The sequence below is a fragment of the Platichthys flesus genome, chromosome 6 (genome assembly GCF_949316205.1).
Source record: "Platichthys flesus chromosome 6, fPlaFle2.1, whole genome shotgun sequence".
In the NCBI taxonomy this organism is placed as follows: Eukaryota; Metazoa; Chordata; class Actinopteri; order Pleuronectiformes; family Pleuronectidae; genus Platichthys; species Platichthys flesus.
This window is the reverse complement of record NC_084950.1, coordinates 26,151,066-26,166,440: the sequence shown is the minus strand read 5'-3', so window position 1 is coordinate 26,166,440 and position 15,375 is coordinate 26,151,066. Positions and strand designations below refer to the sequence as shown.

Here is a 15,375-nt window from a genome sequence, read left to right as displayed (position 1 = left end):
GATTTCCCGGCATCATCGCTTCCCGTGCGCAGGTAGAGTCGGCCCGGGTGTTACGGGAAGAAATATCAGCTCTATTAAACAAAAGAGACATACGAATAGTGCCACACAGGCAGGGACTGGATGGTTTCTATTCAAGGTATTTCCTGGTCCCAAAGAAAGGGGGGACCTCATTACGTCCTATCCTGGACCTTCGCATTTTGAACTCGTATCTCAGGAGATACAAGTTTCGCATGCTGACACACTCAATGCTTATACGTTTGATCCGACCGGGGGACTGGTTCACATCAATCGATCTGAAAGACGCGTATTTTCACATTCCCATTTATCTGAGAAATATCTGAGGTTCGCTTTTCAGGACACAGTGTACAAGTACCTGGTACTCCCATTTGGCCTGTCACTGAGCCCGAGGGTGTTTGTGAAATGTGTCGACGCCGCTATAGCTCCCCTCAGGGAGCGGGGTATACGCGTGGCCACTTATCTGGACGACTGGCTGCTGCTGGCGCGCTCAGAGCAAGAGGCTCACGTTAAATTCACTGACCTACACGGCTCGCCTGTCAGCCGAGAGAGTGCACACTTTCAGGTCCACTCTCTCTCATTTTGCCATAACACGTCGGGTCACGTACGGACTGTGCCTCAGGTTATTGGGACTGATGGCCTCAACAATATTGGTGGTGAGGCTGGGCAGGCTGTACATGAGAGATTTTCAGCGCTGGGTGGCTTCTCTCAGACTGGATCCTGTGCGCCACAGACGCCGCATTGTAACGGCTTGCGCGTCCTGCGCCCTCGCGCTGCTACCATGGCAACGCCCGTCTATGTTGACAGCGGGGGTGCGCATGGGCACAATATCTGCCAGAAAAGTGGTCACAACGGACGCCAGCCTGTCAGGCTGGGGCGGTGTGTTCGAGGGCAGAGCCGCGAATGGGATGTGGAGCACGGATCTCAAACATGCCCATATAAATTATCTGAGGTTGATGGCAGTGTTTCTGACGCTGAAACATTTTCTGCCGTTCCTCCGGGGACATCATGTGTTAGTGAGGACAGAAAATACGATCACGGTGGCGTATATCAATCGTCAGGGGGGTCTACGTTCTCTACAGTTACACACTCTTGCACGCAGGCTGATATTGTGGGGCGGGGAGCATCTCCTCTCAGTGAGAGCGACCCACGTTCCCGGAATTCAGAATGTGGGTGCGGACCTTTTGTCCAGGGGAAATCCTCTCTACGCGGAGTGGAAACTTCACCCGGCTGTAGTAGCTCAGATTTGGTCACATTTTGGCCGCGCGACAGTGGATCTGTTTGCGTCGAGGGGGAACTCACAGTGCCCACTGTTCTTCTCCCTGCACGACCAGAGCGCACTGCTGGGGCTGGATGCGTTCGCTCACGAGTGGCCGCGCGTCCCGCTTTACGCTTTTTCACCTCTGGCTCTGATTCCCCCGACACTGCTCAGGGTGCGAGAGAATCGTCTGTCACTAATTTTGATCGCTCCTCACTGGCCGTCCATGCACTGGCTGGCGGAAGTGAGACAGCTCCTCCATGGTCACCCATGGCCTCTCCCGCTGCGCAGGGACCTGCTCTCCCAGGCGGATGGACAGATATTTCACCCTCATCCGGAGCGCCTCGCCCTGTGGGCTTGGCCCGTGAGTGGTTTAATCTTAGCCTGACTGGATTATCACAGAATATTGTTAACACAATTCAGAATGCCAGAGCATCATCCACTAGGTCTCTTTATGACTGGTTGTTTGAGGATTGGTGTGCTAAGGCACAGGAAATCCCTTTTTTTGTTGGTACAGTCCTGTCCTTCCTGCAGGACTTGATTGCTCAAAAGAGGGCATTTTCTACTGTCAAAGTTTACTTGGCAGCTATTTCTGCTTGCCATGTTGGATTTGATGGAAAACCAGTGGGCCAACACCCCCTAGTTTGTCGTTTTATGAAGGGTGCACGGAGGTTGCTGCCCATCTCTAAGACTGTCACCATCATGGGATCTAGCAGTGGTGCTTGGAGCCCTCTCTAGTCATCCTTTTGAACCATTGGATAACGCGGACATGAAAACGTTATCCTTGAAGGTGGCTCTGTTATTGGCTTTGGCTACAGCTAAACGTGTAAATGATATTCACGCTTTATCTGTACATCCAGCATGTATGCGGTTCACCCCGGGGAACCTTGGGGTGAGCTGAGACCGAATCCTGCATTTGTTCCAAAGGATGTTAAACCATGCTCCCCAGTGGAACTGTCAGCTTTTTAGCCACCTCCCTATGGTTCTGCAGAACAGCAGCGGTTACACATGCTGTGCCCTGTCCGTGCCTTATACACATATGTGGAAAGGACAAGGAGCTTTAGAAAAGGGGATCAGTTGTTTGTGTCCTGGGCTAAGCCCCACTGGGGCAAACCTGTCACCAAACAAAGACTCTCTCACTGGATAGTGGATGCCATTGCATTGGCCTACTCCAGCTCAGGCCTTCAGGTTCTGACTGGTTTACGGGCACATTCTACTAGAGGTCTCGCAACCTCTTGGGCCCTGTTCAAGGGAGTCTCTATCCAAGACATCTGCGCTGCAGCTAGCTGGTCTTCTCCCCTCACATTTGCGAGGTACTACAGGTTGGATGTCACATCCCCTGGCCTGACCCACGCTGTCTTGAACGTGGGCTCCAATGTGGATCTCACTTTTAAGTGAGGGGGGGGGGGCTGGCGGTCAGTCACCGAGATAAGCTTGTCTGGTAATACGGGAGTCTCCATATCCCATAGTGAGACATCGAAACGAATGCTAAGAAAGAGAACTTTAGGTTACAATTGTGCAATAGTGCTTAAAAAGAGTTACCATAGAATGGTGTGCCTTTAGGCACTCAATAAATTTGGTTATCAAAATAAAATGTAAAACATTAACATTTAAAATATTAATATTAAATCATAACTTTAACTGGTTAAAGTTCTCGCGGGGCACCACCCTTCATAGAAGGGAAAAGATAGCCAATTTATTGATTAAGATCAGTCTCATTTAGATCTAGTTCAATTAGAAATCTCAATATTTTACCATTAAAGATTATATAATGAACAATGAAGGTTATGGAGTTCTTAACAGTGTTACGGTTGGCAAAATTCACTTATGCAATATTAATGACAGAACATTTGTGAAAGAAGACATTTATCATGAACATAATAAAGTATAAAAAACACAAGTTACTAAACAATCTAACTAACTAACAAGGAGGTGTGTGAGTGTTAATTAGCATGCTTTATAAAATGGTCCCTAAGATAAGAGCCCCCCCGCCCTTCTTCTGAGGTTGCTTTATGGCCGTCGCTTTACGGCTGAGGGGGAAGGTTTAACTTGGTGAGATGCTATGCGTGTCTGTGTGTATGTTAATCAGATAATGATAGTCAGGGACAAAGCCTGTGGCGAGCCTAACTGCCATTAACCTTCATTTAACTTATACCTACATCATCACAGCATATATCAAACTTGTAAACACACAGAATTGAGTAAACAGTCTTGCTTAGCATGTATAATTATTAAGCCCAGATTATGTTACCAGTCCGAGGGAAAGAGGAAAAGAAGTTGCTGTTCAGCTTGCAGTTCTGTGACGTCTCCTGGCTTTGTGGTCGGAGAGTTCTGCATTCGCGTTTCTGTCGAGCGATGTGCTCAGATGCTTTTTTTAGTTTTCCTGCAGGACATCGCGTCGCTACGAGGAGTTTGGTAGAGCTTGAAGGGCGAGGAGATTTCCTTGAGAAGTGTGGGCAGGGGAGCTGCACCTCTGACCTCCGGTTGTGGGTTGGATAGAGAAGGAAGCTGGATCAGAGCTTGAGCAGCCTTCCGGCCTCGGAGAGATGTAAGAAGAGAGGCTGTAGCAGCCTTCCGCCCTCGGGAGGATTGGAGAAAGAGGAAGATCTTGGGGAGACCTCTCCTTATATTGGCCCCGGTGACCTCACGGGTCTTGGACCAGAGTGACCAATAGGAGTTGACCCTGGTGGTTCTTGACACCTTTGTGTGACATTGCCCAGACCCCAGGACATGCCGCATCCTGTTACATCCTCTAGGAGACTGAGTTCTTTGACTTTCAAAGATCAATGGAACCTGTTGCATCTTGGGGGATTGAGTCCACTCCAGCACATGCGGCATGTTTGTTACAAGTTTTCTGCAGAAGGATGTCATAATTTTCAAAATCTCAAAATTCAAATGACTGTATCATTGTTTCTGTAATAATATGCTAATGTCCTAACCTGTGTGGTATGGACTTTTATTGTGATATGAAAGGTGGTCGATCCAAATATATTTACAAAGTTGGCAGTGGTATATAAGTTTAATCAGAATTTAGGTTTTTGAGTTTGCTGCTGTTGCTAACAAAAAAACAGTTTTCCTATTTAACTGCATGAAACTTAATACTGATTGTCCGTACAGGATTTAACTGTGTTATGGTTATGGCCGTGAGGAGCGAGCTCTGGATCGCCTGTGTCGTGGCTCAGGGCTGTATCGCGCTGCGGGGCCAGGCTCTAAGTTGCGTTCAGAGGCTCTGTCACTGTGTGCTCGGTCATAACCATATTTTGAACTGTACTCAGAGATGCTGTCGTCATCTTCTGAGTAGTGGTTGTCTGTTTGGGCCAGAATGTCAGAGTACGGCTTCCTGCAGCTTCTACTGTGGGAATGCCTATCTCTGGGCAGTTGGTGAACATGGCGGATACGCTCTGTGTCCCCATGCTGCTTGCTGTAACCCCCCCTCGTTTTGTTGTGAGGGGGCCTTTTTGAGGCTGTGGATAAATTTGACACCTTGGTGTTTGTTCTGACAGGCTCGGTTGCACCAACTGTAGCCTTGAGAGTGATAATAGTTTCCCAAGCCACCTGTGACATCTTCCTGATCTGCTGGATTGAAAGTTTTCCTTCCTGTGTCATCAGTACAACATGAGTGCGTATACATGGATGTAAATTGCGTAAGAACATGGCCTTGAAGGTGGGATTTTCTTTTAGGCCTGGTTCGTTCTTTCCTTGAAAATAAACATGTCTTAAACGTTTAAAATAATCCTTGGGATTTTCGCGACGTGAATGTTTAATTTCGGATGCTGTAACAATGGCTGTTATCTCATCAGCAGTAGAAGAGAATTCCTCGACTAGTGCTTGACGGAGCTCTGTGTAGTTACTTGTGACACTGGAAGGAAGTGACCGAATTAACTTGTTATATTGGCCCAGGTTGATAAAACAGTCTGATTCAAAGTGGTGGCAGGAACGTTGCCATCATATATGAAATCAATCCATCTCAATCTTGTGTCTTCTGAAACTGGAGTCACATGAAGACATTTGTGCAGCTGACCACTGAGCATCTCGGTTGTCAAATTCGATTCATGCTGCTAGTTAGCTTATCCAAGTGTTCCCAAGGCTTGCAAGAATGAAATGGCTGCCGGACACCCATAGACTGTCTAAAAAGTGGGTGGGTCCATCCATGGGTGGGTCGAGTGGTAGTGGGGGAGTGCATAGATCTATGGGGGGATGGGCATGTTGCGACTATGACGTCTATTTCGGTTGTAATTTCATTGGACGCACTCTAGCACATAGTTTCTGAAATAGAGGAACCACAACAAATCGCGCGAGTTGTTTTTTTCCAGAGTTTTTGGGAAGGTAGACATGCCAGATACCCAAAATAATGTGTAGAAGCACTACAAAAGTGGAATTTTCATAATATGTCCCCTGTAACACCAGCCCTGCCCTGTAAGAGTGTGTCCTTCCTCTGAGACTGATCAGCTCCAAAAGTTCATCATCTGGAGGTACCCTTCACACTGATGTAGCCTGGAGCAGCTCATTCAAAATATCATTGGAGCCATACATTTGCCAACAATCAGCTTGACTCTCTACATCATTAGCAAAAAGTTTTTGTAGACCGATGAAACTAATTGTTTGCGAAGAACTTGTAGCAGTACCCTGTCAAAATAGCCTGGATGCCAGACGAACTTAGCTCCGCCCACAACATTTGAGGTCGGGAAGTTCGGTCTGGAGTCGCTCCGTTTGGGAGAAATTATACCCGACCGGGCCAATCAGATTGTCAGGGCGGGCTTTATACGATGATGGACAGATGCATTCATTTTGAAAGAGGAACAGAGAACGTGGAGGCGACGCCAAAGCACCGCGCTAATCCCTATCGCGCCGGCACTTGGCTGTTCACACCGGACACTGAAGCGACGCTGAACCGCCGGGCAGCGCTAATAATACCAACTGTTGATCCAGTAGATTAAAGGCATATACTTACTTGTTGCTCCAACATTAAGCAACAGTGTCCCAACATTTGTCTTTCTTGGTGTTGTCTTTATACAACATGTTCCGAGGATCATACAACTCACTGTACTTTTCCACTTCAATTATTGATTTAATGTCATCCATGTTGAAGGACTTCGCTGTTTGCTCCGTTAAATGTCGGGTGTCGGGGGTAAATTACGTATTCTCCACTCAAGACTTTGTGGAGAATACGTAGCCCCCTCTCTCTCTCTTTTTATCTTTACCACTGCTTGTGTGGCTGTAGTGGATGGGCAGAGGGGGACATTTAACAATGTCATTGGTCAAATTAAAACTCCAGGACAACAGAAGGGGACTTCAAAGTATGGGATGCATATTTGATCATTTATATCATATAAAATATGTCATCAATATAGTTTAAGATCATTTTTCAGTGTGATTCCTGGTGCGATACACTCGCGTCAAGCGCAAAAAATAGACTCGACGCCGAAACGATCGCTGCACGGCGTGAGGCAGCCTTGGCGCAGCGCAGTGCGTCAGCATGGAAGTGAATCTGCTCCAGAATGACTTCAGAGAAAGCCAGAGTTGTGTGAGTTGTATGTTAACCCGACAGAGATGAAGTGGAGTGAGAGTTAACCTCACCAGCATGTCTGAGCTGAAGCAACTCTGCTGGAACAATGATCCAAAACTCAGATTTTTTAATGCTCACACTTAAACATACCCTAACTCTGCTTAGATTTCCCATGCTCCAGCTTCAGCTCTTCTCCTTGCACTCAAACTGCTTCTGTGCATGGGTGAAACATCTGCTCTCAGATTTATCCACTGCTCTCGCATTTTTTGTTTAAGAAGTCTGTCAACATTCCCTAACCAATAGAAGCCAGGTGTATTGTTGACAAAAGTAATTGTCCCGGCCGAAAGGGGAATAGAGTGGAGTATATGCAGCAACAAATATTTTTATAAAATATAACAAGCACATTATAACAGATATGTAGTACTGAAACAACACTAATAGTTATACGAGTTGAACATAGCACAGTACTGTGGGATTGTATAACTATAAAATAAGATAGATAAATAAGATCTGTACTGCTACATACAGATAACTGCATGTATTGAGAGGGAGCTGTAATGAGTCAGCGTTAGTTTGGTCTGGTGGTGGGGGGTTTATAAAGAAGTGCGGCATGAGGAATGTGTTTAATGAAACAACAGGCAATATCTCAGATTTTGTGTTAGGAAAGATGAATAAACAGGCGCTGGGATTATTGATAGAATACAAAATTATATTATAAAATAGATGTGATCCATGACAATGAATGATGTACTCTTTGTCCTGTAGCTGCTACTGCTGCACTACAAGGCCAACACAGACGCTCAGGACAACAACGGCAATACACCGCTGCACCTCGCCTGCATGTATGGACATGAGGACGTAAGTCGAATACTGAGGATCTGTTCATTACAGCCACTCGTTCGGCACACCACTATAATTTGAATTATCCACTGGACTGATATAATTATCAGTCCAGTGGTTCCCAAGCTTTAATATGACCCCTAAATTCAAAGCAGTAAGTGCAATCTATCTCTCAATATAAATTGTTCATTGTTTGATATGCCTAAAGAGGTAAAACTGTAAAGTATTTAACGATGATTTAATCTATCTTGCTAACAGACAGATATGGAACCACAAAATTAGTCAGCTAAAAAAAAAGGTTATATCAACAATTTATTCAATACATTCTTAATATTTGCTATTAGCAGCTTGTGTCGTACTTGTGCTTCTATGCTGACGAATGTCAGTGGCGAGACACTTGATGTTTTCAGGTTGTCTGTCTGTCCGTCCTATTCTTGTGATCAAGATATCTCAAGAACACCTCCAGGGAATTTCGTCCAATTTGGTAACAATTTTCAGTTGGACTCAAGAATGAACTGATGAGATTTTGGTCGTCAAAGGTTCAAGTCAAGGTCGCTGTTACATCACAAAGCATTTTTTTTTGCATTGTGAACACGATATATCAAGGACACTTTGGAGGAATTCCTTTAAATTTGGCACAAATGTTCTATGGGACTAACAGATTAATTTATTAGATTTGGTTATGAAAGGTTAAAGTTCAAGGTCAGGGTGGCCTCGCAAAACATGTTTTGGGCCTTTTGAACATGATATCTCGAGTCTGCCTGTAGGGAGTTTCTTCAAATTTTTAGCAGCTGTCACTTGGACCCAAAGATTAACTGATTATATTTCAGTGGTCAAAGGTTATCTCATGTTAGTCTGGAAAAATAATTATGTAGACTGAAATTGCACTGGTTGGCGAAGCTATACAACTACAATGCTTTATTTTCAGCAATTCATCAATTCATCAAAATCCCTGTTCCACTTAATATCTGGTAGTGAAAATGATTGTGATGGTTGTTGTGCTCTGTGTTGTGTGTGTGAAGTGTGTGAAGGCCTTGGTGTACTACGACGTCCAAACATGCCGCCTGGATCTGCAGAACGAGAAAGGTGACACGGCGCTGCACATGGCGGCTCGATGGGGCTACGAGGGAATCATCCAGGTGCTGCTGGAGAACGGAGCAAGTACCAACGTCCCTAACAAGAGCAAAGATTCGCCACTGCAGTGTGCACTCAACACCAAGGTCAGCAACACTAATGGAGGAGAGCATACCAGATTAATATAGACATGTTATGTATGTCTGTTGAATATACAAAACTTCCCAAAGTGTTCAATGTTGAGCCAAGTGAAAACTTGCGTTTTGCATCTCCCTGAGGCTTCAGTAGTTTCAGAAGTACATTTCAGAAGTATTGGTTCTCTGGGCTCAGGTTTGTCAAACTTTGACAAACCTTTTCCCAAATCCCATTTCACCCCTTGGCCCTACCCTTAAGGCCGAATTGTAGTCGGGTTGCACGCACACACGCATGCATGCAAGACACGCAACACGCCCCTTTCGTACCCTCTGCGGGCTTGCGTGCATCCGCCAATTTTTCTAACTACACGACAAAGCGACGCGAGCCTCACGCAGCCCGCAAGGCTTACTACATCCCGTCCGGAGTCTAGTTTCCAGTTTCATGCCCACCAATACGTGGAAATCACAGAAGATTTAGAAGAACGAATATGGACCAAATAGAAGAGCACTTGGCAGAAGAGATCCGAAAGTATGACCACTTGTATAACCCGTCACTGACTGGCCGATTTGTCCGCCAGAAATAGGCTATGAGGAGCCGGAGTGGCGATGTAAATAAACAGTCGACTAAGAAAAAGACAGCTCTTCTTTGTGTGTTTTGTCTTTGAAAAAAAACGTTACTCCGCCTAGTGTTCTGGCGGTGAATTGCGTTGCAACACGCGCAGCACGTTAGAGAAGTACAAACCAAAACGAGTCCGTCGATGCAGCTGCGTGGCCTTCCGGGGTTGCAGTCGCTGGACTATAATTCAGCCTTTAGCCCTTCCCCTTCGTTTTGCGCATTCACGTGAAGGGGCAGCCTTTCCTAATACCTGTTGGGACAAAGGGTTACTGGCTGAGGGCATAGCCCTCACTTCAAACCTAGGGGTATGGAGAGAGACCCACAAATGTAGCAATTTCCCAATTGATAAGGATTTAAAAATTACAATAATGATTCTAATACCTAAGTGTGTGTGTGTGTGTGTGTGTGTGTGTGTGTGTGTGTGTGTGTGTGTGTGTGTGTGTGTGTGTGTGTGTGTGTGTGTGTGTGTGTGTGTGTGTGTGTGTGTGTGTGTGTGTTCATTCTTATTTTCCTGTAGATACTCACTTTGTTGCAGTTAAGTCAGAACTGCCATCATCACAGAGGCAGCCGAATTGATGTGAGTCTGATCTACTTATGAGTTTGATTCAGTCTAGAATGAGATTAGAAATTCACTACCATTTTTTAACTCTATTTGCTTTCTGCAAAAAAAATTCTTCCATGACTCATTAAGTTTTCTCCTGCGACATCTACCACTTCAAGGGTGTGTTCGGTTCCACCTTATGCTTTAGAAACAAAGCTCAATGAAGCAAGCCGCAGCAGTCTGTTTCAGAGGACTAAAATACTTCAAGTGTTTTCATGCCAACATGAGGGAGTCGCAGCGTCACAACAATGATGACCAGTTGACTTTTTTTTTTGCTATAATCACTGGTAAAATAAATTAAGTAATAAAGTATTTTACTTGTTTTCTGCACTATTATTTTGTATACGTCAAGCTACATTTTTCTTACTTCTAGGGCCGCAATGCCCCTTAATTTTTCTGTCTTAGTTTAAAAAACAAACGATATATAACATGAATCTTTAAATATTCTTACGGACCAAAGACATTTTTGTTTGTAGGAAAAAACTTTTTAGGATTGAAATACATCAACAGTAAAATGCTGCTAATATTGTACATGAATATATCTGTAATTTCCCTCCTCCTCTACCTCCTCTTTATCACAGTCTCCCAGTCGCTCCCCTCTGGCCTCAGATTGCAGCAGCCGTCGCTCCTCAGTCTCCAGCACCTCCTCTCTGGGTTCCGAGGCCAAACCGGAGGGAGAACGGGTCCGACACAGAGAGGTAACAGGGGAAAAGGCTGATAGTACAGGAGACACACCTAACACACCCATCTCACCTCAACATCATCCACTGATCAGACACCACAAACTAAAGATCAACAACTAGGAAGCGACATAATTCAAAAACTCGACAATAATCATGATGATGCTCTTTGGCAGGTGGAGAAGTTGCTGCGTGCTGTGGCAGATGGTGATGTGGAGATGGTGAGGGCAAAGTTAAACAGCAGCGGTCAACATCTCATTACTACCTGAACACCATGTTCTGTTGACTTCATCTGAGTGTGTGTGTGTGTGTGTCTGTTTCAGGTGCGTTACCTGCTGGAGTGGATGGATGAGGAAGAGGAAGATGAAGAAGAGCTCCTGTCTGAGGCTCTGCTCTGTCATCCGCTTTGTCAGTGTCGAAACTGTGCCCCCACTCAGAAGGTGTGACAGCTCATCAGGCAGTAACATTAAATTCCCATATACTCACAGTTGTAAGCAGTACACAAGGGTTTAAGAAACTCCATTATGCAGTTGTAAGCAGATCAAAGTGTTAGTTAATGTATTAGTCATGGTAGCCCATCAGTTATTTGAACCGTACAATTCATAATAACATGCAACAAAATAGTTGACATGAAAGCAAAGAATTATAAAATATACAGTAAAACAAAGAAGTAAAGATAAATTTAATAAAATATAATGAATATAGTAAGATAAAAAATGTATTATATTAATGTAATTGGCTATTGTAACAGTAAAGGTTTTTATTAACCCCTTATTAAACCTTTACATACTAGCTATAAATGCTTCATGTGAGCGCTAAAGTAAAGCAATAACAAACTGGTCTGTTTGCAGCCAAAAGGACACAAAACATGACTTCAGTCCTTCGGATGTGTCCTGCTTCTTTGCATTGCCTGAACAAATCTGACCCTCTGTCCTCCTTGTGTCTTGCAGCTGTCTGTTCTGCAGGCTGGAGCTCTCAGTGTTAACAGCTGTAACGCTGAAGGCTTCTCGCCACTCCATGTTGCCGCCCTGCACGGCCATTCGGCACTGGCTGCCCAACTGATCCGCCACGGGGCCAACGTCAACGCCCGCACGAACCAGAACGCCATGCCGCTTCACCTGGCCACTCAAAACAGCCACGTCCAGGTAGGGGTGGGAAGTGGTTGACTAAAGGAGCGATGCTGTTTCACAGTGTCCAACTGCTTCTGATTTTTCTATTATTTATTTTTCTGCCATTAGGTTTATTATTTTGTAAAAGTACTGCACTGCAGAGATTTTACAATTCAAACTGCCACATTAAAATACTTGTGTAAAAATATAGCATTTAAGTTAGCTCAGGGAGTTTGATTTGTTCTGTGAAGTTACTCAGGGGTCTGTTGATCTCAAAAACTATTTGGATGCAAGAGAAGATGTCTATTTGAATGTCAACATCATTTTATATCAATATGTCACTTATATGTAGTAGATATTTTGCAAGGATATTTCCTTTAAATCAATTGGGTAACCAGTCTCATGCTTTTGTTTGGAATTGTGTTCTTAAATCAGTGTGAACTCTCTGGTTTTAATAAGTGTGTATATATATATGTATTACAGTAGTTACAATAATACTAATACCAGAATGTGTGTTTTAACTCTTTTATCACTTGCAATGCAAAAGTATATCCTAAAGAATATACTATTCAATATATTTGTATAAAGAATTTCACTTCGTAGTGGCTTCCTACAAGCACTGATGTTAATGCTACTGTAGCTCTAAATAAGAATAATCTCTGGCAGTAGATGAATTTATTTAATTTATCTAAAGATAGAAATCCAGAAATCAGTTACGTGTTACTCATTACCCTGATAAAATCAGTCAACAGTTCTATAATCCATATGTTCTTATTTTGTTTTTTAATTTAATTTCATTATTATATGAAATCTTGAAGAAAATCTGTTGAAATGTGGATGCAGGCTCAGCCTCAGTGTTTAGTATGGCAGCAGGATTCCTGCAGCAGGTCACAGCGCTGTGTTACTCTGTTGTTTCACCCTAGTGATAAAAAGTGTAGGTTTGTAGAAGTAGGTCAGCCACCACTCTGATCATTTCTCTGGAATAAGGAAGTCTGGTTCATCGGTTTTGTCAGGTTCTGTGGCCCCACCGTCTGGTGAACAGTTGGCATTGCACACACAGTCAGCCCAGGTATTAGCACCTGTTTCAGGTGTTCAGATCATAAGTGGACAGCTGTCCCAGTCTGACTGTTCACACCCAGGATTAGAATGTGTCTGCACAAAGTTTCAAATTATGCTGGCTTCTGTTCCCCTGCTGTGAAGGATTTTGAATCAAAATGATGAAGTGACTGAGTGTGTTTTGTGTCTTTCATGTGTGTAGGTGGTGAGGTTCCTGCTTGAGTGCAATGCAAAACTGAATAAAAAGGATCACTATGGAAACACATCTCTGATACTTGCCTGTCTCTGTGGAAACCTGGAGATAGTAACTATCCTCTTACAGGTAAACACAACTGCGGCTTTGGTTCAACACATATGAATTAAACCAATTTCACTTTGATTTAAACACCATGACTGCAACTTTATTGGGTTGGACCCATCAACATTGTTGTAGCTCTTTCAACAAGTCAAGTCTGAATTATATGCTGCAGAGAATTCAGAAAGAGAAAGATGATAAATAGCTTATTCATCTCCTATGCAGAAGGGAATCCATTAAGATGAGCAGAATGTTCTTATAGCAGATCCGTCAATAAAAACTATTGTTCCCTCGCAGCATGACGGAGACAAAAGGAAAAAAAATCTGTATACACTGTAGGAATAATCCAACAATAGGCTCCTTTTATTTAATATGTTTCAATGAATAGTGCCACGAGGAACATTAATGTTTAAAATCACCAGTGTCTGTATGACACAGCAAACAAACTGCTGAAACCAAGAATCTTACATATTCCACACAGTGACTGTATCAAGGTCCCACCCATGCATTCGCTCGTCCAATTGCGAGTCAATCTCAAGTGTCGATCATTACATTTCACCCTGTTCTTATGGCACCAAATGAATAATTAAAACCAAAGTTATCAGAAAATGAACACTCAAACAAACATCAGTGTAGGAACTTCAGAAAGATAACTTTTCTAAGAGATGTAAAATGTGTGTTTGCAGAGTAACGCCCTGGTGAACGTAGCAAACCTTCAGGGGAACACGGCTCTCCATGAGGCGGTGCGGGGCGGAAACCAGGCACTGGTGGAGCTGCTGCTGAGGAGTGGAGCCTCAGCCGGCCTAAGAAACAAGAGGCAGAGGACGCCACTGGACTGCGCCTACGAACTGGGTGGAAAGGTGGTCCTGCGAACACTGTATATATGTATAAATATATGAATATATATATATGTTTCTTAAATGTCCTGTAAATGACAAATTGTTTTCTAGATTCATGATAAAGGATTAGAGGAATGAGGCACTTGTTGGACAGGTGTATTTAGGAGTGTTCCTGCTTGACAAAGAGTGCCGACAGAAAAGTATCACTGTGGCTACATTGAGGTGGAATTAAAAGAAATTTCAGTAATAGCAGTGTCCAAACAAATTAAGATCAATCATGTCTTACCAAACCTGAAATGAAATACAAATCTGTAACTTGTGGAATTATAATTGAGTCATTTCCGACAGTTTTACTTTTAGCGCCCTGGCACAAAGCGGCGCCAAGAACGACACATAATTCTTTACTTTTGTTAGACTGACTCCTTTTCCTGTCTAGTGCACTCATTGTTTACAAGTCAGATGCCTTTAAAAGAATATTCCTGTATATGTCACATCAGAAAGTTATTGTCAGTTGTGATTTGATTTTCCATGGGTCAACAGGATTAAAGATCAACTGTAAATTAAAGTGGTTGGTGGAGAAATGTACAAATAACCTGAAGCAGGATTAGAAAGATTGATTGCCGTAACACTGATTCCTCTTCTCCTCTGCAGAACACTGAGATCCTGAGAGCTCTGCAGAAGGCGTCTGGACTTTCCCCTGATGATGAACCCATCAAACTCCTCTCTGTGCCCAAAGGAGCTCTTGGTAATATTATCAGCATTGATCATTTCCAAGCTGCCACGAATCCTCTTTGATGAGAAGACACCTTTTACATCTTATTGTTCTTCTCATTTCAGGCATTTTTGTCAGTTACTGTGTCAGTAGTTAATCAGGATATGATCTCTCTCTGTTGTCACCACTACAGCTCATTCATTTGTGCAGCGTCTAAAGCTGCAGGATCACTCTAGTGGCAGGAGACAGAAACTGGCTCAGTCCATCAGCAGGTACACTGCCTTGTTATTCTAGAGTTCTATAGACTTTGCTTATTTAAAAGCCGTTTTTAAACTTTGTGTTAATGTCCTTTAACTCAGGATGCAGCAGATGAAGAAAGGTTCCTCTGGTTCTCCCCCCAGGTGTTCACCAACCCTGAACCAGGTATTATACTGTGCACATTCTCACTGTTGCACTCCTTATGTGAGCATGTATTGGCCACAACAAGGCCAACGAGAAGTCATCAGTCCACCTATTCAGTCCATAGTGAAATACCTCAACAACAAATGGATAGATTTCCATAACTGTTAACAGACATTCGTGGTCTACAGAGGATGGAAAGTAGTGACCGACCATTTATGTTTTCATTCACCAGTTTCTG

General features: G+C 43.7%; 1 protein-coding gene across 3 annotated transcripts in view; it reads left to right on the top strand.

Annotated features, from left to right (window-relative positions):
• ankrd27 (ankyrin repeat domain 27 (VPS9 domain)) overlaps window positions 1-15,375 on the top strand; it is a 48,918-nt gene that overhangs the window by 28,701 nt on the left and 4,842 nt on the right. For 2 of the 3 annotated variants that reach the window (XM_062390071.1, XM_062390070.1), the window contains exons 16-27: window positions 7,545-7,637; window positions 8,642-8,839; window positions 9,961-10,020; window positions 10,626-10,742; window positions 10,901-10,945; window positions 11,048-11,164; window positions 11,675-11,869; window positions 13,092-13,211; window positions 13,871-14,044; window positions 14,675-14,768; window positions 14,929-15,007; window positions 15,095-15,158. In XM_062390071.1, coding sequence (XP_062246055.1) covers window positions 7,545-7,637; window positions 8,642-8,839; window positions 9,961-10,020; window positions 10,626-10,742; window positions 10,901-10,945; window positions 11,048-11,164; window positions 11,675-11,869; window positions 13,092-13,211; window positions 13,871-14,044; window positions 14,675-14,768; window positions 14,929-15,007; window positions 15,095-15,158 — 1,356 coding nt within the window. The remainder of the gene's footprint in view (window positions 1-7,544; window positions 7,638-8,641; window positions 8,840-9,960; window positions 10,021-10,625; window positions 10,743-10,900; window positions 10,946-11,047; window positions 11,165-11,674; window positions 11,870-13,091; window positions 13,212-13,870; window positions 14,045-14,674; window positions 14,769-14,928; window positions 15,008-15,094; window positions 15,159-15,375) is intronic. The other variant, XM_062390072.1, reaches the window with a different exon arrangement.